Genomic DNA, 26634 nt, shown 5'->3' with positions numbered 1-26634 from the left:
GCACTTTGATTGGACAAAACTGAAGTCAACGTGTTCTTTTTTTATTATGAAGGTATAAATGATGGTACATTAGGACACAATCATATGAGACTAAAGACTAAATGCACATTGAATGCAAATTAAATTAATACACAATATAAAACATTGAAAACAAACATCTTAAAGTTTGCAATTTAAAATTGCATGCATTTGTATTTAAAGGCACATTTTGGAAAGTATATTTTTAAAGTACTTAATATTCATTAAATCTAATTGATGTAAACGTAATAATGTATAGCTCTATAAAATTCTATTTTTATGTTGGAGTTTTGAGTAAAGCTGCAAGCCAGTGGCAAAGCGCTGCATGACATCGCAACATGTTGACTTCAGTTGAGTTTGTTACAGTAACATTCACAAGAATAAAGAACATTTTTAAATAAACTGACCTCATAAATAACATACATTGTAGTGGTGAAGTACACAAGGACCCAATGTGGACTATGTTATTCTTCTAACATACTTTCCCTATATGACCATTTCCTCACATACTTCAACTATCCTTCACATAATACTTTAAATCACATAATAGAGCATAAATACTGCATGGTTCCAAAATAGGTTGGGGTGTTCAAAGCAACACTGGCGGTGAATGCCTGGTGAACACGACCCTGAACTGGGGTCCCTTCTCCCTACTCCTCCCGCAGGCTCTGCACTGCACTGTACTTCTTACAGGAGTTCTTAAGGCAGGCAGGGGGCCAGGTGATTGGCCAGCAGAAGGAGCAGGGCACCTGGGTCTGCACGTTCCTCTCAAAGAAGTTGAATACGGGGTTCCACCAGGTGTTGGTGAGGTAGTTGTTGGGCGAGCACCGCAGGGCCTGTCAACAAAAACAACAGACAACTTAAACGTGAGCATTACATCATAGGTGACCTCTTCATCGCTGGTACTGATACCACCACCAACACAGTGCTGTGGATGATGCTCTACATGGTCGTATATCCAGATATCCAAGGTACTACATCAGAAAGAGGGGTGTGGAGGACCAGTTCAATGGAACCTAAAGAGAACTCCTTGTTGAAGCATGATGTAGTACAGTACCCAATCATAATGCTATGTGTAACATATCCAGTGTCCTGTTTCCCAATGCTTGTTGCTTTGTAATAATGTTTTCCATGTCATTTGTACCCGTTCACACCACAGAGAGGGTGCAGGCGGAGATCGATGCAGTGTTGGGCCCAGTCAGGGTCCCGTCTCTCACTGATAAAGGTAGCCTGCCGTTCACAGAGGCCACCATCATGGCGGTGCAGAGGATGACTGTGGTGGTCAGTTAACAAATTCTTATTTACAATGACAGCCTACCCTGGCCAACGTTGGGCCAATTGTGCGCCGCCCTATGGGACTCCAAATCACGGCGGGATGTGATACAGCCTGGAATCAAACCAGGGACTGTAGTGACGCCTCTTGCACTGAGATGAAGTGCCTTAGACCGCTGCACCACTCGGGAGCATTAGCACAACAAACAAAGACAAGAGCCTCACTGCATAATAAATAGTCCTCTTTTAATTTTTTTTGTCTTTTAGCAGATGCTCTTATTAAGAGTAAGTTACAGGAGCAATTAGGGTTAAGTGCCTTGCTCAAAGGGCACATCTACAGATTTCACCTAGTCAGCTAGGGGAATGGAACCAGCAACACCTTTCAGTTACTGGTCAAACCTATTAACCGCTAGGCTACTACCCAGTGTGGCAAAAGCCAAAAAAGATCAGACCCCTCCCTCAGTGGCCGGTCCAGATCCAGAGCCACATTTATGGGCTCTAAGACCAACTATTGACTGGGGAATAAAAGAAGAAACTGCCACAACAGCATGCGACCAGCAGAGGGAGCCAAATGCACGGGAACTACAAGTACTGAGCATTAAACAAGAACCAACCTACAGGAAGACTGAGGAGGAGTGGTATGAACAGACCTACCAAACCAACGCCCCAACGGAAGAATACTTATGGGCATCAGTGCTGAAGGAACTAACATTGGACTAAGTGCTACATAATCTTGAGCACGCGGCAAAGAAAAGTGGCAAGGACATAATGTAATGGCACACTGTGTTAAGATAGATGGCACTCCCGAACATCCTCCCCCAAACTGAGTTTCTAAAAGAGGTGTAAAAGGAGGAGAGATCAGTGCCTGGGCATGATCCTCTACCCATATGATTTGGACATCATAGAGAATCATCAGACCAGGTAAAATTACCTTTACTATACTCTGTTTGTATTGACTACTTTGACATCAAGGCGCGAGCAAACTATTGACTGGTATATCTTAAGAATTGTGTTGTACACTGGAAGCTCACACCACATAAAAAGAATAAGAGAACAAGGTTGTGAAAGAGAGAACTTCACCCCTCAACAGCGCGATGCGTAGAGAACTCTTGGGAGCAACAAGTTCCATCTTTGGTGTGTCAGTGACAATTGCAGTTTGGCAAGATTGAAAAAGGCCAGAAATAAGTAAGCCTCGTAGTAGCCAAGGGTCGATAAAAGGGAATCAATATCTAAACAGTAGGCAGTAAAAACCGAAAATTATAGTATTATAAACAGCGGAGGCCAAAATATTACTACTCTTATAAAGACCAGTGGAAGGACCAAGGGAATAGAGCTTCAAGGTAAATATATGGGTGTTTGCTTTGTTTAAGAGTTATAAAGAAGTGTGTTAAGGGATTTACATTTGCAATATTATCTGGCATAGTATAGCGCATTAAGGACTGATTGAGCATTATTGATGTATTAGGACTGTAGAACCATTGAATTGGAATAACGTGTATAAGACAAAAAACAGAGTGACTTAATAAAAGCTTGAAACTTTGACAACTAGGCCAGATTAACGATCTGGAGAGCAAACGCCTTTGACACTCTCACTGAACAGAAAGTGACCCTGGTTATAGGTTATTGTGATTGCACTAAAGAACATTTCATTGTGTGGACAATAATATATCTTTGGGAAAGTCAATACATATAGCAATACTAGTTTCCAAGTGACTACTAGCTGACGAGCATAATAACTAACAGAAAATAAGTTATTAGGTATTGATATATAAAAGAAGAAGACACAAGGTAAGGGAGTATAGGAAGAACCTATAAACATAAAGTAATAAAGTCCTCATCTATCCAAGACCTCATACTAGACCGGGAAATAAGTTATTAGGTATTGGTATATAAAAGAAGAAGACACAAGGTAAGGGAGTATAGGAAGAACCTATAAACATAAAGTAATAAAGTCCTCATCTATCCAAGGCCCCATACTAGACCGGGAAATAAGGGAGTGACAACGTGAACGAAGGAACAAACCCAACTCACGCGAAGAGCCATTACGAATACATAGAAGGGTTGGTAGGGCCGCACGGCAAGGCCCTTGTTACACCGAAGTGACTAAAATCCTAAAGTACTAGAGGATAGAGGCTTTTGCTGCAGACGACGGGCAAAAGTCAGCACCGTGACACCAACCAAAAACAATGGTAGACTTTGGCATAAACATTTATCAATAGTAGTAATATGGATATGTAGAACATCTCATCTTGTTTGTTGACAGTCAGGCAATTGACACAACTACAAGTGAAGGAGCTGTAATAGTAAATGTCAGGCCCTATTATGATGGCAGTCTTAGTTTTGACCAGCAGAGGGAGTAACACCATGCTAACAGATTATAGCACTTCTATAACCTACACGTTGTGATGACACTGCTATCAAACAAACGTTCACACTTGTAATTCACAGAACTATGGGAGGTTTACACAACATTTCCCTGAAACATGAAGGTCATTACGTTAACATTAGGTTAATCATTATGTAAACATGCAGAAAGCGGTCGTCTTTTGAGGTGAATCTCACAGGGTGGGTAGAGCCATCTATCATGATCTTAGCCAGGCCTAATGGATGAGGATGAGGGTGTACTCAGTCGTGTAAACACTGTGGTAGGTGGTTCAGAAGTGTGTGTGAGTGCTTCTGGCATTGCACGCGCACACACACACACACACACACACACACGTACGTACAGCTAACCTTGTGGGACACACAATTCAGTACCATTAAAAATCCTATTTTCCCTAACCCGTACTCTTACCCTAAACCTAGCTCATAACCCTAAAACTAACCCTAGCTCCTTACCCAAACCCTTAACGTAATTCTAACCCTAACACTAATTCAAACCTTAACCCTAAACCCCCTAGAAATAGCATTTGACCTCGTGGGGACTAACATCATGTCCCCAGTTGGTCAAATGATTGTTTGTTTACTATTCTTGTGGGGACTTTTGGTTTAGAACCATTTCTTATTGGTCTATTAACTTATCACCTGGTGATTTCACCAGGCAGGCAAAAACTACATCCCACTAAAATTGCCTGAAATTTCAGCCTGCCTTTTCAAACAGCTCTTACATTACAATGGCATTATCATAATTTCACATATTATTCCAACCTCCGTGTCACAATGTACATAAAACACAGGTAAATCAAGTTTTTGACTGCACTGGGCCTTTTAAACTGCTGTATTGTCAGCGTTTTCTTGCTCATCCACCAATAGGTCTACAGAGAAAGCAGTAGAGACTGAACAAGCTGCTTGTCAAAAAGGGACACTTTTTCTACTTTGTCTCATTCTCACTGGTGGGTGTAATTAAATTCATCTTGTAAAGAAGATTCTAAAGCAGCAGTTTTCAACTCTGACCCGGCGAGATCCAGAGCCTGCTGGTTTTCTGTTCCACCTGATAATGAATTGCACACACCCGGTGTCCCAGGTCTAAATCAGTCCCTGATTTTTGGGGAACAATGAAAAAAAATGCAGTGGAGCTTGTTTCGAGGTCCAGAGTTGAGTTTGAAGGTTCTGAAGCCTGGTAATCCGTTTCTGCTGGATAGTATCAGTCCATCTGCAGTATCATCAAGAATCTACTTTATCATCTGCTGTATTATCTATCTGCTTCTACTACATGACAGTATCATGTCACCTGGACGTTGGCCATGGTGTGGTACCACCAGAAGAGAAACGATTACTCTATCTACATCACAGGAGGTTGGTGGCACCTTAATTGGGGAGGACGGGCTCGTGGTAATGGCTGAAGCGGAATGGGTGGATAGGTGATCTAGAATAGGGCATTCCATTTGTTCCGTTCCAGCCATTATTATGAGCCGTCCTCCCCTCAGCAGCCGACTGATCAATATCTCACCTGGATGACCAGAAGAGAATGTGTCATTTATTTTTAAGATGTTTCATTGTCACATACACCAGATAGGTGCAGTGAAATGTGTTGTTTTGCAGGGTCAGCCAAAGTAGTACGGAGCCACTGGAGCAAATTAGGGTTAAATGGCTTGTTTAAGGACAGATTATCACGTCAACCTTTCAGTTACTGGCCTACCCCTCTTAACCTCTAGGCTACCTGCCACCCCATTACTATATCTAGTATCAGCATCATTCTAGATTCTACAGTGTCAGCATGTCACCTGGACGTTGGCCATGGTGTGGTACCACCAGAAGAGGCGTGAGGTGATGAAGTAGGCCACCACCACATCCACACTGTAGTGTTCGTGGGCCACCAGAATACACACCACTCCCACAGCAGCCAGCAGCCAGCACATCAGGTGGTACCACCAGAACGTCCGCGGGGAGTCTGGACGAGACAAAAACAAACACAGGAGGTTCTTTCATTTCATTAACCTGGTCAATGTTAAGTGGATGGCCATATAAACATATGAGTCTGAAGGAGAGGGGGGGGGGGTACAGACACACACGGGGTTGTGTATGTTGTCAGTAAGGTCAGGCGTTGCATCCTCTTGAACAAGTTCCACACAGGAGAAAGGTAATAGATCAGGGCTGTCAAACTCATTCCATGGAGGTCCTTCTTCCAATTAAGACCTAGACAACCAGGTGAGGGGGGAGTTCCTTACTAATTAGTGACAAGAGAGAAGTGAAAACCCACAGACAGCCCCTTAGAATTAGTTTGACACGTGTACTAGTGCAGGGTTTCCCAAACTCGGTCCTGGGCCCCGCTTGGGGGACCGTTTAGTTTTTTGCCCTAGCACTACACAGCTGGTTCAAATGATCTAAGCTTGATGATGAGTTAGTTATTGAAGAGGGGGGGGGGGGGGGGGGGGGGTCAGGGTTTGGGAAACACTGTAATAGAGGATCAGGCCACACCTGGAAAATGTCCCTCCATCAACCAAATGTATATCTGCCCGGTAACATTACTACATAATCCGGAAAATGTTCAGAGATCATGATGCCGTAGCTATGGGACCTTGTTTGACCTAACAGATAATCTAACCTAGATGAGAATATGATATACTTGTTAGTTATCAATAATGAACAGTATTTAGATGTGTGTGCGTGTGATATTTTATCCAGCACTCACACTCTTTAATAAACAGGTAGGTGAGGGTAAGCATGACGGTGTGTCCGCTGTAGAGGAAGTCACCACACATGAGGTGGGAGCCGGTGATGGACAGACCGCCGCCGGAGATCAACGTCAGCACACGCTGCATCTTAGCGTGAGAGTCTCCATACAGCTGAGAGAGAGATAGGAGGGAGAGATAGGGGGGAGAGAGAGAGAAAGAGAGTGGGGGGGGGGGGGGGTTGAGAGAGAAAGAGGTAGGAGAGAGAGATAGGGGGGAGAGAGAGAGAAAGAGAGTGGGGGGGTTGAGAGAGAAAGAGGTAGGAGAGAGAGATAGGGGGGAGAGAGAGAGAAAGAGAGTGGGGGGGGTTGAGAGAGAAAGAGGTAGGAGAGAGAGATAGGGGGGAGAGAGAGAGAAAGAGAGTGGGGGGGGGGTTGAGAGAGAAAGAGGTAGGAGAGAGAGATAGGGGGGAGAAAGAGAGTGGGGGGGATTGAGAGAGAAAGAGGTAGGAGAGAGAGATAGGGGGGAGAGAGAGAGAAAGAGAGTGGGGGGGTTGAGAGAGAAAGAGGTAGGAGAGAGAGATAGGGGGGAGAAAGAGTGGGGGGGGTTGAGAGAGAAAGAGGTAGGAGAGAGAGATAGGGGGGAGAAAGAGAGTGGGGGGGGTTGAGAGAGAAAGAGGTAGGAGAGAGAGATAGGGGGGAGAGAGAGAGAAAGAGAGTGGGGGGGTTGAGAGAGAAAGAGGTAGGAGAGAGAGATTAGCTTGACAGACAATACAAGCATCTTCAGTTAGAGGAATTATACAAAACGTCATTGTAACATCACTGCAACACAAACAATGTTCCCGTGTGGCTCAGTTGGTAGAGCATGGCACTTGCAATGCCAGGGTTGTGTGTTTGATTCCCACGGGGGACCAGGACAAACAAAATATTAAAAAGTATGGACTCGCTACCGTAAATCGCTCTGGACAAGTCCATCTGCTAAATTACGTACAGTTGAAGTGGGAAGATTACATACACTTAGGTTTGTCATTAAAACAATTAGGACATCTACTTTAAACAGCTTGGGAAATTCCAGAAAACTATGTCATGGCTTTAGAAGCTTCTGATAGGCTAATTGACATCATTTGAGTCAATTGGAGGTGTACCTGTGGATGTATTTCAAAGCCTACCTTCAAACTCAGTGCCTTTTTGCTTGACATCATGGGAAAGTCAAAAGAAATCAGCCAAGACCTCAGAAAAAGAATTGTAGACCTCCACAAGTCTGGTTCATCCTTGGGAGAAATTTCCAAATGCCTGAAAGTACCATGTCCATCTGTACAAATAGTACGCAAGTTTAAACACCATGGGATCACGCAGCCGTCATACCGCTCAGGAAGGAGACCTGAGGAGACCTCCTAAAGATGAACATACTTGTGCGAAAAGTGCAAATCAATCCCAGAACAGCAGCAAAGGACCTTGTGAAGATGCTGGAGGAAACCAGTACAAAAGTATCTATATCCACAGTAAAACGAGTTCTATATTGACATAACCTGAAAGGCCGCACAGCAAGGAAGAAGCCACTGCTCCAAAACCGCTGTAAAAAAGCCAGACTGCGGTTTGCAACTGCACATGGGGACAAAGATCATACTTTATGGAGAAATGTCCTCTGGTCTGATGAAACAAAAATAGAGATGTTTGGCCATATTGACCATCGTTATGTTTGGAGGGAAAAGGGGAGGCTTGCAAGTCGAAGAACACCAACCCAATGTGAAGCATGAGGGTGGCAGCATCATGTTGTGGGGGTGCTTTGCTGCAGGAGGGACTGGTGCACTTCAAAGAATAAATGGTATCATGAGGGAGGAAGATTATGTGGATATATTGAAAGCTTGGTTGCAAATGGGTCTTCCAAATGGACAATGAACCCAAGCATACTTCCAAAGTTGTGGCGAAATCGCTTAAGGACAACAAAGTCAAGGTATTGGAGTGGCCATCACAAATCCCTGACCTCAATCCTATAGAAAATGTGTGGGCAGAACTGAAAAAGCATGTGCGAGCAAGGAGGCCGACAAACCTGACTCAGTTACACCAGCTGTCAGGAGGAATGGGTCAAAATTCACCCAACTTATTGTAGGAAGCTTGTGGAAGGCTACCCAAAATGTTTTACCCAAGTTAAACAATTAAACAAAGGCAATGCTATCAATACTAATTGAGTGTATGTAAACTTCTGACCCACTGGGAATGTGATGAAAGAAATAAAAGCTGAAAGAAATAATTCTCTCTACTATTATTCTGACATTTCACATTCCCAGTGGGTGGTGGTGATCCTAACTGACCTAAAATAGGGAATTCTTACCAGGATTAAACGTTAGGAATTGTGAAAAACTGAGTTTAAATGTATTTGGCTAAGGTGTATGTAAACTTCCGACTTCACTTGTAAATGTTTGGAAGTGTTAATATGAGCCTGTGTTAATGGATAGAATTGTACCTATCCAATGAAATTGCATTTAAACTCGCCAGTGTCGTCATCTTTCTCCCATCAGATCACTGTACCACAATACCCAGAAAACCTTGATTCCCTGGGGCATATATTTCCAATCGAACTCAAGACCGGATGCGATAATGTTTGTGTCTCCAGGGTTCGAATCCAAAATGGCTTTTTTATGAGCAGCTATTGAGCATGGCAGGCAGATCGATATGAGTTCTGGAGGGAGCCAGGATGAGATCACGGCAGGACGTGGTTCACATGCCACAGCTGACAAACACACACACACACACACCTTGGGGGCACAGGTGAAGTGATTGCCGGGTACAGGAAGGGTTGTGATGTACATGGTGACGCAGCGGTACAGGTAGAGGGTGCCAATCAGGAAGAAGAACCTCCGACCTGCAATCGACCTGGAAACAAACACACAAAGGGAAAATAAATGGTGTCATCAAACAGGCCACTGTTAAAAAGGCTGTGGAACATTTCTCTTGGACATAGAACAGTGGAGGCTGCTGAGGGGAGGATGGCTCATAATAATGGCTGGAACGGAGCCAATAGAATGGCATCCAACCATGTGTTCGATGTATTTGATACCATTCCACCTCCCCAATTAATTCCTCCCCAATTAACGTGCCACTAACCTCCTGTGACATAATAATAATGAAAATGTCATGTTCAGCATACCGTAGCACTTCTTATAGCCTACAATCACTGTCTTATACTGTTAAACCTGAATGTTGTATAGTCTGGTTAGAATTGCACATACATGGGGATAGCCTGTGACACAGATATCCCAAGATAACCGTTCTCTTACTTGTATCTGAGGAAAAGCCACTGTATAACCCAGATTCCCACCAGGAGCATGCCGTTGATCTCGGTGACCGTGAACGCCCACTTCACCCGGTCGATGTAGTCAAAGAACTTATCGGGCAGTGGCGGGCTGTTCTCCTTCTCCGGGACCCTCTCGTGGACGACCGTGATGACCACGGTGGTCAGGACCAGGTTGAAGATGGCGTAGAAGAACGCAATGGCTGTCTTCCACCACTCCGTGGGCAGCCGGTTGCCCTTGGCGTCGGGCAGCGAGATCTTGACGTAGTCCCTGTGGTGCCCGATGACCTTGCGTAGGCATCGTTTCGTGTCCTCCGGAGTGTTTTGCCCGTGTTTGGGGCAGTTGGCGTTAGGGAGGACCCCAAAGACACTGGCAAGGACCCCGCTCTCACCATCCATGCCCGGGTCCAGATGGGATGCAGTCGGGTCCACGAGCGCCATGGTCCAACACTGTCTACTGTCCACACACCAATGAAGAGCTCTCTGGTTCACCCAAAGTCAGCTAGTGCCTCTGAGGGGCCTGGATAAATAGGAATTAGTCCTTGTTGTTGGGCCTACTGTATTTGGTTTGACTGAGGCAAAGATGTCTTCCCCCTGAAGAAGAACAAGAGGTTAGGATTTCAGTTTCATTTTGGTTCAAAAGGTGTTTACTGTGTGCTGGTTTCCTGCAGGAGAAAGAAGACACTGGAGAGACTTGAGCCGTAATGGAAGGATGGAATGCCTATCTGTGGGTAATCACAGGCTAATGTTCCCTCATTGTCTTCAATTTGGCTGGAGACAGACATGTCTGTTGGAAACTCATGACAACCTCTTCTCATTCTTCAGTTAACAACAAGCAGCCGGACAGTACAATAATATCCACCACCATTCCATTAGCAAAAGGACAGTTGTAAACTGAGATACTAATTAATAATACCAGATGTCAAGGAAGTCATCATTGCGAAATGCTAGTAGGCTACATATGTAGGATCTTAATCTGATCACTCTGTTGCAGGAGAACATTCCTGCAATGCAGGACATTTAAAATGTGCAGTATATTTGAGGTTTAAAATGGCTTCTGAAATTTGTAATTCCCAATTTGAAGTTTCAGACTTGATTCTGCCCATCAAATTTTTTTATCAAAACCTACAAACATTTCCATTAAATATAATCCACATAATAATTCAAATGTCCTGTTGCTGCAGGATTATCTTCCTGCTATAACCTACTATATATTAAAAGTAATTTCCTCACCATCTTAAATAAGCATGCCCCTTTCAAAAAATGTAGAACTAAGAACAGATATAGCCCTTGGTTCACTCCAGACCTGCCTGCCCTTGACCAGCACAAAAACATCCTGTGGCGGACTGCAATAGCATCGAATAGTCCCCGCGATATGCAACTGTTCAGGGAAGTCAGGAATCAATACACACAGTCAGTCAGGAAAGCAAATGCTAGCTTTTTCAAACAGAAATTTGCATCCTGTAGCTCTAACTCCAGTTTTGGGACACTATAAAGTCCATGGAGAATAAGAGCACCTCCTCCCAGCTGCCCACTGAACTGAGGCTAGGTGACACGGTCCCCACCGATAAATCCATGATAATCAAAGGTTTCAATAAGCATATCTCTACGGCTGGCCATGCTTTCCTCCTGGCTACTCCAACCCCGGCCAACAACAATCTGGACCCTCTCTTTCTAAAATTATCCACCGCCATTGTTGCAACCCCTATTACCAGTCTGTTCAACCTCTCATTTCTTCCGAGATCCCTAAAGATTGGAAAGCTGCTGCGGTCATCCCCCTCTTCAAAGGGGGTGACACTCTAGACCCAAACTGTCACAGACCTATATCCATCCTGCCCTGCCTTTTAAAGTCTTTGAAAGCCAAGTTAATAAACAGATCACTGACCATTTCGAATCCCACCGTACCTTCTCCGCTGTGCAATCCGGTTTCCGAGCCGGTCACGGGTGCACCTCAGCCATGCTCAAGGTACTAAACGATATCATAACCGCCATCGATAAAAGACAGTACTGTGCAGCCGTCTTCATCGACCTTGCCAAGGCTTTCAACTCTGTCAATCACCGTATTCGTATTGGCAGACTCAATAGCCTTGGTTTCTCAAATGACTACCTCGCCTGGTTCACCAACTACTTTGCAGTTAGAGTTACGTGTGTAAAATCGGAGGGCCTGTTGTCCGGACCTCTGGCAGTCTCTATAGGGATACCACAGGGTTCAATTCTCGGGCCGACTCTTTTCTCTGTATATATCAACGACCTCGTTCTTGCTGCTGGTGATTCCCTGATCCACCTCTACGCAGACGACACCATTCTGTATACATCTGGCCCTTCTTTGGACACTGTGTTAACCAACCTCCAAACGAGCTTCAATGCCATATAACACTCCTTCCGTGGCCTCCAACTGCTCTTAAACTCTGGCAAAACCAAATACATGCTTTCAACCGTTCGCTGCCCGCATCCACCCGCCTGACAAGCATCTCTACTCTGCACGGTTCTGACCTAGAACACGTGGACAACTACAAATACCTAGGTGTATGGCTAGACTGTAAACTCTCCTTCCAGACTCATATCAAACATCTCCAATCCAAAATCTTTCAATTTCGCAACAAAGCCTTCATTCACTCTGCGAAACTTACACTAATAAAACTGACTATCCTACCAATCCTCGACTTTGGCGATGTCATCTACAAAATAGCTTCCAATACTCTACTCTGGATGCAGTCTATCACAGTGCCATCCGTTTTGTTACCAAAGCGCCTTATACTGCCCACCACTGCGACCTGTATGCTCTAGTCGGCTGGCCCTCGCTACATATTCATCCCCAGACCCACTGGCTCCAGGTCATCTAGAAGTCTATGCTAGGTAAAGCTCCGCCTTATCTCAGCTCACTGGTCACGATAACAACACCCACCCGTAGCACACGCTCCAACAGGTATATCTCACTGGTCATCCCCAAAGCCAACACCTCTTTCAGCCACCTTTCCTTCCAGTTCTCTGCTGCCAGTGACCAGAATCGCTGAAGCTGGAGACTTACATTTCCCCCACTAACTTTAAACATCAGCTATCTGAGCAGCTAACCGATCGCTGCAGCTGTACATAGTCCATCTGTAAATAGCCCACCCAATCTACCTACCTCATCCCCATATTGTTTTCATTTACTTTGCTGCTCTTTTGCACACCAGTATCACTACTTACACACCATCATCTGCTCATCATCATCATCATCATCATCATCATCATCTGCTCATCTATCACTCCAGTGTTAATCTGCTAAATTGTAATTACTTTGCTACTATGGCCTATTTATTGCCATACCTCCTCATGCCATTTACACACACTGTATATAGACTTTCTTTTTTTTCTATTGTGTTATTGACTGTACGCTTGTTTATTCCATGTAACTCTGTGTTGTTGTTTTGTCGCACTGCTTTGCTTTATCTTGACCAGGTCGCAGTTGTAAATGAGAACTTGTTCTCAACTAGCTAACCTGGTTAAATAAAGATTAAATCAAATAAAATATCAAACTAGCAAATCCTATCTCTGTATGTCCCTTTCATTGCCAACTCTTCAACTATCAGCTCCTGTTCTGTGATTTAAATAGTTTGGGTTTAAATACCAAATTTTTTCCCCCAAAAACCTGCCAACCTTCCAGGCAAAAAAAAACTAATTCTTGTTTCTCTAAATAGGTAGTCCAGGGATGATGCCAGAACCAAAATAGGAATCACTTCCCCAAATGTTTTCAGAATGTAGCCTAAGCAAGGCTGCTGGTTTGCTTTAATGCAAGAGAACATTAGTACATGAAAATCCATGGCTCCATAATGATGATTTAGGATTAGAATGATGAGCAGGGAGGTGGTGGAAACTTCCAGATGTTTATTGTGATTCCACTACTCTTTATATTTAGGATTAGAATGATGAGCAGGGAGGTGGTGGAAACTTCCAGATGTTTATTGTGATTCCACTACTCTTTATATTTAGGATTAGAATGATGAGCAGGGAGGTGGTGGAAACTTCCAGATGTTTACTGTGATTCCACTACTCTTTATATTTAGGATTAGAATGATGAGCAGGGAGGTGGTGGAAACTTCCAGATGTTTATTGTGATTCCACTACTCTTTATATTTAGGATTAGAATGATGAGCAGGGAGGTGGTGGAAACTTCCAGATGTTTACTGTGATTCCACTACTCTTTATATTTAGGATTAGAATGATGAGCAGGGAGGTGGTGGAAACTTCCAGATGTTTACTGTGATTCCACTACTCTTTATATTTAGGATTAGAATGATGAGCAGGGAGGTGGTGGAAACTTCCAGATGTTTATTGTGATTCCACTACTCTTTATATTTAGGATTAGAATGATGAGCGGGGAGGTGGTGGAAACTTCCAGATGTTTACTGTGATTCCACTGCTCTTTATATTTAGGATTAGAATGATGAGCAGGGAGGTGGTGGAAACTTCTAGATGTTTACTGTGATTCCACTACTCTTTATATGTAGGATTAGAATGATGAGCAGGGAGGTGGTGGAAACTTCCAGATGTTTACTGTGATTCCACTGCTCTTTATATGTAGGATTAGAATGATGAGCGGGGAGGTGGTGGAAACTTCCAGATGTTTACTGTGATTCCACTGCTCTTTATATGTAGGATTAGAATGATGAGCGGGGAGGTGGTGGAAACTTCCAGATGTTTACTGTGATTCCACTACTCTTTATATGTAGGATTAGAATGATGAGCGGGGAGGTGGTGGAAACTTCCAGATGTTTACTGTGATTCCACTACTCTTTATATGTAGGATTAGAATGATGAGCAGGGAGGTGGTGGAAACTTCCAGATGTTTATTGTGATTCCACTACTCTTTATATTTAGGATTAGAATGATGAGCAGGGAGGTGGTGGAAACTTCCAGATGTTTATTGTGATTCCACTACTCTTTATATTTAGGATTAGAATGATGAGCAGGGAGGTGGTGGAAACTTCCAGATGTTTACTGTGATTCCACTACTCTTTATATTTAGGATTAGAATGATGAGCAGGGAGGTGGTGGAAACTTCCAGATGTTTATTGTGATTCCACTACTCTTTATATTTAGGATTAGAATGATGAGCAGGGAGGTGGTGGAAACTTCCAGATGTTTACTGTGATTCCACTACTCTTTATATTTAGGATTAGAATGATGAGCAGGGAGGTGGTGGAAACTTCCAGATGTTTACTGTGATTCCACTACTCTTTATATTTAGGATTAGAATGATGAGCAGGGAGGTGGTGGAAACTTCCAGATGTTTATTGTGATTCCACTACTCTTTATATTTAGGATTAGAATGATGAGCAGGGAGGTGGTGGAAACTTCCAGATGTTTACTGTGATTCCACTGCTCTTTATATTTAGGATTAGAATGATGAGCAGGGAGGTGGTGGAAACTTCCAGATGTTTACTGTGATTCCACTGCTCTTTATATGTAGGATTAGAATGATGAGCGGGGAGGTGGTGGAAACTTCCAGATGTTTACTGTGATTCCACTACTCTTTATATGTAGGATTAGAATGATGAGCGGGGAGGTGGTGGAAACTTCCAGATGTTTACTGTGATTCCACTACTCTTTATATGTAGGATTAGAATGATGAGCGGGGAGGTGGTGGAAACTTCCAGATGTTTACTGTGATTCCACTACTCTTTATATGTAGGATTAGAATGATGAGCGGGGAGGTGGTGGAAACTTCCAGATGTTTACTGTGATTCCACTACTCTTTATATGTAGGATTAGAATGATGAGCGGGGAGGTGGTGGAAACTTCCAGATGTTTACTGTGATTCCACTACTCTTTATATGTAGGATTAGAATGATGAGCGGGGAGGTGGTGGAAACTTCCAGATGTTTACTGTGATTCCACTACTCTTTATATGTAGGATTAGAATGATGAGCAGGGAGGTGGTGGAAACTTCCAGATGTCTACTGTGATTCCACTACTCTTTATATGTAGGATTAGTAAATTAAGGAGATAAGAGTTTACTGTACTAGTCATTCCTGGCTGTATCAGCTTAAATGTTCCTTTTATCAAAATGCCCTTTATGGTGTTTACTCTAGGGTGTTGACGTGAGTGTTTATTTGAACCCTTTGTAGTTGGATATTTCCCAAAGCACTGGCTCATTTACTCCTTGAAGGCTCTTATTTTGGGGACTCTGACAATTGCACCAGACAGCCTACTTCTCAGACCTGAGTTCAAATACTATTTTAAACACTATTGCTTTATGTGTGGTTAATTGAGCTTCCATGGCTTAATGGACCAATAGAATAGTCCAAAAACTACAAACCCCACCCACCTGGCATTCCAGCCAGACTAGAGCAAACACTCAAAAGTATTTGAAAGATTTCAAATAGTATTTGAACCCAGGCCTGGGGTTTTTATTTGACTGCAAGTTTGTTCTTCTGTCAAGGAGGATCTGGAACGCTGATCAAACCATTTTTGCTCCGCCACGGCAACGTAGTTCTCTTTCTGTCCTCCCCTGCCTGAGATTATATACCCAGCCTCCTCTATATCCCCAGCTGCCAGGAGCGGTCCAAATGCAGGCTTCACATGTATAGACTATATGTTCTGCAAGACTGCCTCAAGTAGTTACAGTGTAGAAGCTGCTCACCGAACACCATGTCACATGGCTTGTGTCGTCCACCTTGCATGGATGTTAGGAGATACAGGAAATGGCGATTGGTTGGGAGATGCATGTAGTACATCTGTATGTAGTTGCTGTATGAAGTGTGCTGGCTGGACAGACTGTCACTGTACTGTAGGCTAGGTCTGAGACTTGAGAGAGCAGAGAGAGGGAAGAATTAGAGAGGAAGATGGAAAAAAGAGCCAGAGTGGAGAGTAAACAAAGAGAGAGAAGAGGGAAGGAGAGACAGAGGGAGGTAGACATAGATGGGTAGAGAGAGAAAGGGAAAGAGAATAGGTAGAGAGAGGTAGACAGATGGGAGGAGAGAGAGCGAGAGGGGTGTCTGTGGAATGACTTAGAACCTATGGACTCTCTCTCATAAAGGGAGGACACCAATCAGGGGGGCTTTGTCCCAATGCACAAGAACACACAATCCCATTGTACCAGCTGACAATCCAGGTAAAAGACACACACACACACACACACACACTCTATACCATGCATGCACACATGTTCAACACACACAATGCACAGACACATTACACCGACTGCACTGTACTTTGAGGTTTCTTTGAGCTAAGAAAAGAGAGCCCAGCCCATTGCTTATCCAGCTCTCAAAGTGAGGGCATCTGGCTTGATTGAAGAGTCCTAAGCTAAGTATAACCTCTGACTCCAAGGCCAACTACAAATGAAATCTTCAGCCAGGGGGTGGATGGATGACTGAGACCACAGAGTTGGTATCTTCTATCACAGATACAGATGACAGTCTTAGTATAGGGAGGCTCCAGTGTACCTGCGAGATTCACACGGCCAAAGTGTGTGTGTGTGTGTAACCTGAGACTGACTGAAACCTGTCGACAGACACACCTCTCCTGCGTCACATTCCTCCAGGTGCACACACACACACACACACACACACACACACACACTGAGAGCAAGGGGTCGCCTTCTGAAATTCAAAGTGAATTTCTCTCTGTTGTCTTTAATTATTAGAGAAAATGTTATTGCAACCACATGCTTAAACTCTCAAAAAGTGAACAACTGTAGCTACAAAAATAAAGAATTGTTCATTTGATGTGGGAGTAATAGACAGTTTACTGTCAACTTTCCAGAGGTGGACAAACTAGCCAAAACAAAGGACCATGACTTACCTAAAGCCACAGGTCCGTTGACTAGTGGTTTCCATTCGCACGCCAGAATAAAGCACAGATTCTTGGACACAGGACCATGAGTTTATTTGGGACTGAGCCTTTTTTCTTGTTTCTTTTGTGTTGAAGGGGACCCCCATTTAAAGCATCCATGAGGTCTGAGGTGTTAAATCCTGGTGCCAGATCCTTACTAACTAGTGTGTACAGTGCCTTGCGAAAGTATTCGGCCCCCTTGAACTTTGCGACCTTTTGCCACATTTCAGGCTTCAAACATAAAGATATAAAACTGTATTTTTTTGTGAAGAATCAACAACAAGTGGGACACAATCATGAAGTGGAACGACATTTATTGGATGTTTCAAACTTTTTTAACAAATCAAAAACTGAAAAATTGGGCATGCAAAATTATTCAGCCCCTTTACTTTCAGTGCAGCAAACTCTCTCCAGAAGTTCAGTGAGGATCTCTGAATGATCCAATGTTGACCTAAATGACTAATGATGATAAATACAATCCACCTGTGTGTAATCAAGTCTCCGTATAAATGCACCTGCACTGTGATAGTCTCAGAGGTCCGTTAAAAGCGCAGAGAGCATCATGAAGAACAAGGAACACACCAGGCAGGTCCGAGATACTGTTGTGAAGAAGTTTAAAGCCGGATTTGGATACAAAAAGATTTCCCAAGCTTTAAACATCCCAAGGAGCACTGTGCAAGCGATAATATTGAAATGGAAGGAGTATCAGACCACTGCAAATCTACCAAGACCTGGCCGTCCCTCTAAACTTTCAGCTCATACAAGGAGAAGACTGATCAGAGATGCAGCCAAGAGGCCCATGATCACTCTGGATGAACTGCAGAGATCTACAGCTGAGGTGGGAGACTCTGTCCATAGGACAACAATCAGTCGTATATTGCACAAATCTGGCCTTTATGGAAGAGTGGCAAGAAGAAAGCCATTTCTTAAAGATATCCATAAAAAGTGTTGTTTAAAGTTTGCCACAAGCCACCTGGGAGACACACCAAACATGTGGAAGAAGGTGCTCTGGTCAGATGAAACCAAAATTGAACTTTTTGGCAACAATGCAAAACGTTATGTTTGGCGTAAAAGCAACACAGCTCATCACCCTGAATACCCCATCCCCACTGTCAAACATGGTGGTGGCAGCATCATGGTTTGGGCCTGCTTTTCATCAGCAGGGACAGGGAAGATGGTTAAAATTGATGGGAAGATGGATGGAGCCAAATACAGGACCATTCTGGAAGAAAACCTGATGGAGTCTGCAAAAGACCTGAGACTGGGACGGAGATTTGTCTTCCAACAAGATAATGATCCAAAACATAAAGCAAAATCTACAATGGAATGGTTCAAAAATAAACATATCCAGGTGTTAGAATGGCCAAGTCAAAGTCAAGACCTGAATCCAATCGAGAATCTGTGGAAAGAACTGAAAACTGCTGTTCACAAATGCTCTCCATCCAACCTCACTGAGCTCGAGCTGTTTTGCAAGGAGGAATGGGGAAAAAATTCAGTCTCTCGATGTGCAAAACTGATAGAGACATACCCCAAGCGACTTACAGCTGTAATCGCAGCAAAAGGTGGCGCTACAAAGTATTAACTTAAGGGGGCTGAATAATTTTGCATGCCCAATTTTTCAGTTTTTGATTTGTTAAAAAAGTTTGAAATATCCAATAAATGTCGTATACTTCATGATTGTGTCCCACTTGTTGTTGATTCTTCAAAAAAAAATACAGTTTTATATTTTTATGTTTGAAGCCTGAAATGTGGCAAAAGGTCGCAAAGTTCAAGGGGGCCGAATACTTTCGCAAGGCACTGTATATATCTGGGATTGATTTAGTGACTCAAAGGGGGTGATAATAATGGTTGGTTTATAACAGGTTTCCAAGTTTAGTTGTTTATTGAAACTGAATTGATATGCAGACTTCACAGACCATGTTGAAACTGAATTTAAATGCAGGCCTCACATGTATAGACTATATGTTCTGCAAGACTGCCTCAAGTAATTACAGTGTAGAAGCTGCTCACTGAACACCATGTCACTTGGCTTGTGTCGTCCGCCTTGCATGGACGTTAGGAGATACAGGAAATGGAGGAATAATAATTCAGAACTTTACCTTGTGTTTGTGTTTATTCTTAAGTTAAAAGGAATAGATTGTGTTGTTTCATATACTGTAGAGGCATGTTATATTTCCGTAGGTGGACCATGTTCTTAGAGGTATTTTACCCACTAGGTGGAAGCACTGCACAATTTTATGTATGGTTTTCAAATTGATGTAGTTCTGTTCTTGAACTGTTCTTGTCTATTAAATGTTCTGTATTATGTCATGTTTCATGTGTTGCTGCAACTTTTGCACAGGCTAATGGGGATCCTAATAAAATACCAAATGGTTAGGCCAACACAGTCCACATGCTGCTTATCTACCCACCCTAGATACGATTTCCAAACTGATATGAACAGGTCCCTCAGAAGAGAGGGCTACTCACGGAATTTGAATAGCAAAGTAGAGTACTTTGCACCTGACCCGAAATAGGCTGCATCCTGGTGTTCCAACTGAGCCTTCTAGTGTACTGTTTAAAGAACTGTATGGTGGTGTTGTAACTTTGCCTTAGGCAGATTGACCCGACAGTACAAAACATGGTTTCATTCACCGGGGAAAATCGCCCCAACAGCAACACTGAAAGAGAAAATTATTAAGTAATAAGGCCTGAGGGGAAGTGGTACATGAGCAATATACCACAGCTAAGGGCTGTTCTTAGGCACGACACAACACGGAGTGGTATAGTAAAAAGGAAGAGAACGCAACACAGCATGGTATAGTATTCCACTATTCCAATACAGGAGACATGAACCAAGAAGGATGCCAGTAAAATGTCCTTTAAATGGGGATCATCTCTGCCTGTTCAAGCTCTCTACCTCTTTTCAGTTCATGATGTGAGAGGACTTCAGGAATGGCCCTTTTCTATTCTCCTGCACTTCACAAGCTTCTGCCGCCTTTTAAAAGGTGCGAGTGCATCTCCGGCTTCCAAAATGCATCTTATACTGTACAAAAATATAGAAATGCAACGTGTTGTGCTGAATTCATTTTTTTTAACCTTTATTTAACTAGTCAAGTCAGTTAAGAACAAATTCTTATTTTCAATGACGGCCTAGGAACAGTGGCGCAAGGATCTGTACACAATTCCTGGAAGCTGAAAATGTCCCTGTTCTTCCATGGCCTGTCTACTCACCAGACATGTCACCCATTGATCATGTTTGGGATCCTCTGGATTGACATGTACGACAACGTGTTCCAGTTCCTGCCAATATCCAGCAACTTCGCACAGCCATTGACAAGGAGTGGGACAACATTCCATGGGTCACCACAATCAGCAAGTTTCAGATAGAACACCACCTTCCTGACTCACAGATGTTTCGCTTTCTCTTATGTAACAAACTTCTGAGAGGATGGCTGTAAACCAATAACTACGGTCCTGACTGTTGCTCTCTGAACAATGCTCTATTAGGAATCCTATATCAGTAAATGATATAGACAAGTAACCACATCAAAGGCAACATGTCCTTGTCAAGAAGCCTTCTCTGTCTCCTCTCCTTCTGTAGCGCTGAGGCCAATAATCAATGTTTTGATGGTTCACTCAAGGCTATCAATCACTGGCAGGTCCCTCAAGGTTACAGACAGTGCAGAGAGCATCATAAGGGCTCAAATATGCTACAGGGCTTCTATGAGTAAGTAAAGGTGTGGATTTAAGTCTATAATTTATTTATATTCGTATTTACTGTAACTAATATTTTTCAGATGAGATTGGAGATATTTCTTTCCAATGGTGTCCTCCGCATGACTGTACTGTGTACCTGTGTACCAGGTGTACCAGGCTAGTTTTCCACTGGCCCTCCCAGATGTGTGCACAGCAAAGCCTGTTTTCCAGCAGTCCCTACTGCTGCACCCAGTTCTCTCTCTGAGTCTACAGGGATGGGTGGTGATGGGAAAACTGGCAGCCAAACCTATCCCACATGCTCACAGACTGAGTAATGGATGGCACTCCACTCTCCTCATGTTAGCTATACTAGCTATTTCTAGAGGAGCCGCCCCAGTTGCCATGAGAGCTGTATTTTACTCTAGAGGAGCCGTGAAACTGCGGCCACCATTTTGGGTCCCACATAATGACATGTTACATGACAGCTGTCCAGTTATTTAGTCAGATTCACCATCAAAGGGAGGGTTAAAAATAAAGCAGAGTCGGTACCAGAAGTGACTCGCCCCCGTGGAGATCAGAGCTCATCATAGTGAAGAGTCCCATCCAGAATACTATTTTCCCTAACCCCTAACCTTAACCCTAAAACTATACCTAACCCTCAACGTAACCCCTAACACTAACCTTAACCCTAAAACTATACCTAACCCTCAACGTAACCCCTAACCCCTAACCTTAACCCTAAAACTATACCTAACCCTCAACGTAACCCCTAACACAAACCTTAATTCTAACCCCAATTGTAACCCTAACCACCCCTAAAATAGCATTTTTCCTTGTGGGGAGTGGCAAAATGTCTCCACTTGAGGATAGTTAAACACACACAGTTAAACACACACACACACTGCTCCCACAGAGAAAGAAACATACACTATTCAAGAGCTTTGCAGTTTAGTTTAGAAATGTTTGGAAAGCAATCATCATCATATTTGAGGAGACATTTCATGGGGAGCTCTAAGTGGACTATGATGCTAAATGCAGCTTCGAAAATATGGATGTATGTTTATGTGAGAGCAGTTAATTATGCATTTTTAGACAGTGGCTTACATACACTGTGAAGGCTTTATGGCACAGCACACACTAATGGAATGAATGATGGCAGGTCAGGAATCAGTGTATGTCCTTTCCCACTGTCCAATCAATGCGGTTGATTTAAATAAAGTTCAGTCAGTGAATAGATAAATGCACAGTAATCAATATGAGGTACTGCCTAACAGAGGAATATTGACATATCGTTGTCTGTTAATAAGACCCAAATTTCCACATTTACTTTGCCTTCTTCAAATTTCTTAGATTTGAGCTCTTAATCATTGTGTCTTCTTCTTATTGCAGTGATCGCTCTCTTTCTCCGATACCTCTCCTTCTCACGCAACAATAGGGGCAACAGCATTGGAAGGTCGGCCAATTTAAATCCGTTTACCAAATTTTTACTAGCATGTCACATGTGCAACCAGAGGGAAAAATCCTAGACCACCTTTACTCCACACATAGAGACGCATACAAAGCTCTCCCCCGCCCTCCATTTGGCAAATTTTACCATAATTCTATCCTTCCGATTCCTTCTGAAAGCAGGAAGTACCAGTGACTCGCTCAATACGGAAAGGGTCAGATGACGAGGATGCTACACTACAGGACTGTTTTGATAGCACAGACTGGAATATGTTCCAGGATTCATCCAATGGCATTGAGGAGTTCCCCACCTCAGTCATCGGCTTCATCAATACGTCCATTGATAACGTTGTTCCCACAGTGACTGTACGCAAGAATATCCTGCTATGCCCTCAGACGAACCATCAAACAAGCAAAGCGTCAATTCAGAATTAAGATTGAATCCTACTACACTGGCCCTGACGCTCATCAGATGTGGCAGGGCTTGAAAACTATTACAGACAACAAAGGGAAACCCAGATGCGAGCCTACCAGATGAGCTTTTTATGCTCGCTTCGAGGCAAGCAACACAGTAGCATGCACGAGAGCACCAGCTGTTCTGGATGACTGTGTGATAACGCTCTCGGTAGCCGATGTGAAAAAACCTTTAAACAGGTCAACATTCACAAAGCCACTGGCCAGACGGATTACCAGTGCGTGTACTCAAAGCATGCGCAGACCAACTGTCAAGTGTCTTCACTGACATTTTCAACCTCTCCCTGACCGAGTCTGTAATACCTACATGTTTCATGCAGACCACCATAGTCCCTGTGCCCAAGGAAGCGAAGGTAACCTGCCTAAATGATTACCGACCCATAGAACTGATGTCCGTAGCCATGAAGTGCTTTGAAAGGCTGGTCATGGCTCACATCAACAGCATCCTCCCAGACACCCTAGACCCACTCCAATTCGCATACCGCACCAACAGATCCACAGATGGCGCAATCTCAATTGCACTCCACACTGCCCTTTGCCACCTGGACAAAAGGAACACCTATGTGAAAATGCAGTTCATTGACTACAGCTCAGCGTTCAACACCATAGTGCCCACGAAGTTCATCACTAAGCTAAGGACTCTGAGACTAAACACCTCCCTCTGCAACTGGATCCTGGACTTCCTGACTGAGGCCCCTTAGGGGTGTGTACTTAGTCCCCTTCTGTACTCCCTGTTCACCCGTGACTGCATGGCCAAACATGACTCCAACACCATTAAGTTTGCTGACAACACAACAGTGGTAGGCCTGATCACCGACAATGATGAGACGGCCTATAGGGAGGACTACAGAGAACTGGTAGTGTGGTGCAAGGACAACAACCTCTCCCTCAATGTGAGCAAAACAAAGGAGCTGATCGTGGACTACAGGAAAAGGCGGGTGGAACAGGCCCCCATTAATATTGACGGGGCAGTAGTGGAGCAGGTCGAGAGTTTCAAGTTCCTTGGTGTCCACATCACCAACGAACTATCATGGTCCAAACATACCAAGACAGTTGTGAAGAGAGCATAACAAAACCTTTTTGCCCTCAGGAGACAGAAAATATTTGGCATGTGTCCCCAGATACTCAAAAAGTTCTACAGCTGAACCATCGAGAGCATCCTGACCGGTTGCATTACCGTCTGGTATGTGCAACTGCTCGTTATCTGAACGTAAGGCGCTACAGAGGGTAATGCATAAAGCCCAGTACATCACTGGGGCCAAGCTTCCTACTGTCCAGGACCTATATACTTGGCGGTGTCAGAGGAAACCCCATAAAATTGTCAGACTCCAGTCACCCAAGTTATAGACTGTTTTCTCTGTTACTGTACGGCAAGCGGTACCGGAGCATCAAGTTTAGGACCAAAAGGCTCCTCAACAGCTTCTACCCCCAAGCCATAAGACTGCTGAACATTTAATAAAATGGCCACCAGACTATTTTCATTGACCCCCCCTCCTCCCTTTTGTACATTGCTGCAACTTGTTGTTTATTATCTATGCATAGTTACTTCACCCCTACCTACATGTACAAATTACCTCAACTAACTGGTACCACCTGCATATAGCCTCGTTATTGTTATTTTATTGTGTTACTTTAAAAAATATATGATTTACTTTAGTCTATTTGGTAAATATTTTCTTAACTCTTCAACTGCACTGTCAGTTAAGGACTTGTAAGGAAGCATTTCGTGGTAAGGTCTACACTGTATTCGGCGCATGTGACATAAAGTTTGATTTGATTAGCATTGTAAAGTTCAACCCTGTCTTCCATCAAGACATAGGACCAAATAACATGTGCATGTTCCTACTCTTTTACATGGAAAAATAATTCACCGGCAGCACATAGCAGTAACTTTATCCTTCCCCCTTAGAAGACCAACATGGGCAGGTCTCCGGTCGGCTGAAACCACTCTGTTACACCCTGGTGGCTTAGCCACACATGGGTGGGTGCCTGGTGGATAATTTCAGGGTATGGAGACTGCCTGGGTTCCAGGATTACAGGGCGCTGCGGCGGGGGTGTGTCTGTGTGCTGAGCAGCAGGTCTCTTACTTTTCAGGAACAGCCCTGGTTAGTTAGTAGGACACAGCACCCCCCACCTTCACATACCACCATGTTCTAAAAGGGGCACCAGGGTGAGGTGAGGGTTCCACCATGGAAATAGTCATTATAATTTTAAGGGTTCCATGAGCTGTTCTGTCTCTTGTAACTCAATGGAAGGCCATTTCCAGACTTTCAGAGACCTGCTGCAATTGGAAATGGGCCGGTATTGGATTAATGTAATGTAATTAGACTAAGAAACATTTGAACATCTACTGTAGCCTACGTCATTGGCTTGTACATTAAACGTATTCTATTCAAATACTGTATAGTTAGCATAGTTTAGACGTTCAAAAAGAACATATCACCTGTAGAAGTGTGCCTTGTCTACAGTATTTCCTGTTCCACGTCATGCTGCCAATGAATGATAACGAACCTGTTCTCTTGGCCCTAATAAAGTATCTTCACATGACATCCTCATTTCGTGCACAGTATTAGGCTAGTATTCTTTCACCACTCAGGCATCTTTGCTTGCTAATTTAATATTGGGAAAGATCATGTTTTAATTTGGAAACTAGGCTATTTGGAACTGTCCATGACTATAGGCTACACAGTGAATGAAAGAAAAACGTATTTTGTTGTCGAACTACAATGACGTGACCTACTGGCAACATAACATAAATTGGCGATACCAACCTAGATCACAATAATTATCTTCACACGTTGTAATATTCATTCCATATGATGCAATTCACTCTAGGATATTTAATAGCCTAGCATACGTGCATTTGGTTATAATTCATTTTATATAGAGCATATCGTTTATCAACCTACCTGTCTTGCTTGGGATCCTCTCCAGTTGTGCGCCTTGTTCTTTCAGCGATCAAACTCCTAATGTTTACATGGCTGAAATGAACTCTGTCTTTGAGCGTGCGCTCCTCCCATATGCAAACATACAGTGGTCCACCCCCTCTCTGTATTACTGTACAACCTAGCCTACAGTCAGCTGCAGAAACTGTCGCCAAAAACATCACTTATTTTACGTACCTGCCCACTCCTTTGTATATAGCTGACGTTATATAGCACGAGTCCAATAAAGATTATTTAATAGCAAGCATAAAATTGTTTCACCTGACCAGAGGTGATAGACATGATAAAGCAACCTTCCAATACCCACCCATTCAAAGATATATTGCTTAGCATTTTGAAGTGCATTTCAATCTTTTTCTAACTTCCCATAATGAATTAGGACTACAATGTATACAACTGGATATTTGATTGCAATTCAATTTATTTTAATTTATTTTAAATATTTTTAACTCTCATACAAAACATCTAAGAAATAAACATGCTCTATTTAAGCCAGATTGTTCAAAAGAGGTAAAGCCTAGTCTTAGCCAACTAGGCCTGCATGATGATTAAGAAAAATAGGCTATTTATTCCCAGGCCTGTTCTGTAATGAGGACATTGGATAAGTACATAGCCTATCATCACACTTCTTTCTTTGATGT

The 26634-nt window shown here is 43.3% G+C and overlaps 1 protein-coding gene across 1 annotated transcript; it reads right to left on the bottom strand.

The window, feature by feature from the left end:
• Window positions 1-20: 20 nt before the first annotated feature.
• On the bottom strand, window positions 21-26175 carry LOC109876657 (phosphatidylcholine:ceramide cholinephosphotransferase 2). The gene is made up of 6 exons (XM_031817234.1): window positions 25958-26175; window positions 9619-10226; window positions 9097-9214; window positions 6362-6515; window positions 5454-5620; window positions 21-854 (listed from the first exon to the last, which is right to left on the bottom strand). The coding sequence occupies exons 2-6, from the start codon at window positions 10071-10073 to the stop codon at window positions 669-671; spliced, it is 1080 nt and encodes a 359-aa protein (XP_031673094.1). The 5' UTR covers window positions 10074-10226; window positions 25958-26175; the 3' UTR covers window positions 21-668.
• Window positions 26176-26634: the final 459 nt, after the last annotated feature.

Source organism: Oncorhynchus kisutch, unplaced genomic scaffold, assembly GCF_002021735.2.
Source record: "Oncorhynchus kisutch isolate 150728-3 unplaced genomic scaffold, Okis_V2 scaffold961, whole genome shotgun sequence".
Lineage (NCBI taxonomy): Eukaryota > Metazoa > Chordata > Actinopteri > Salmoniformes > Salmonidae > Oncorhynchus > Oncorhynchus kisutch.
Note: the sequence above shows the minus strand (reverse complement) of the source record. Positions and strands in the feature narration are given on the sequence as shown.

What these genes read in the sequence shown, in the direction of transcription:
- LOC109876657 (XM_031817234.1), bottom strand. Translation starts at nt 10,073, where the DNA reads ATGGCGCTCGTGGACCCGACTGCATCCCATCTGGACCCGGGCATGGAT. An exon ending in TGGCTTTTCCTCAGATACAA is followed by an intron (nt 9,215 to 9,618) that starts GTAAGAGAACGG and finishes GTTTGTTTCCAG; the next exon opens with GTCGATTGCAGGTCGGAGGT. An exon ending in ACTTCACCTGTGCCCCCAAG is followed by an intron (nt 6,516 to 9,096) that starts GTGTGTGTGTGT and finishes TCTCTCTCTCAG; the next exon opens with CTGTATGGAGACTCTCACGC.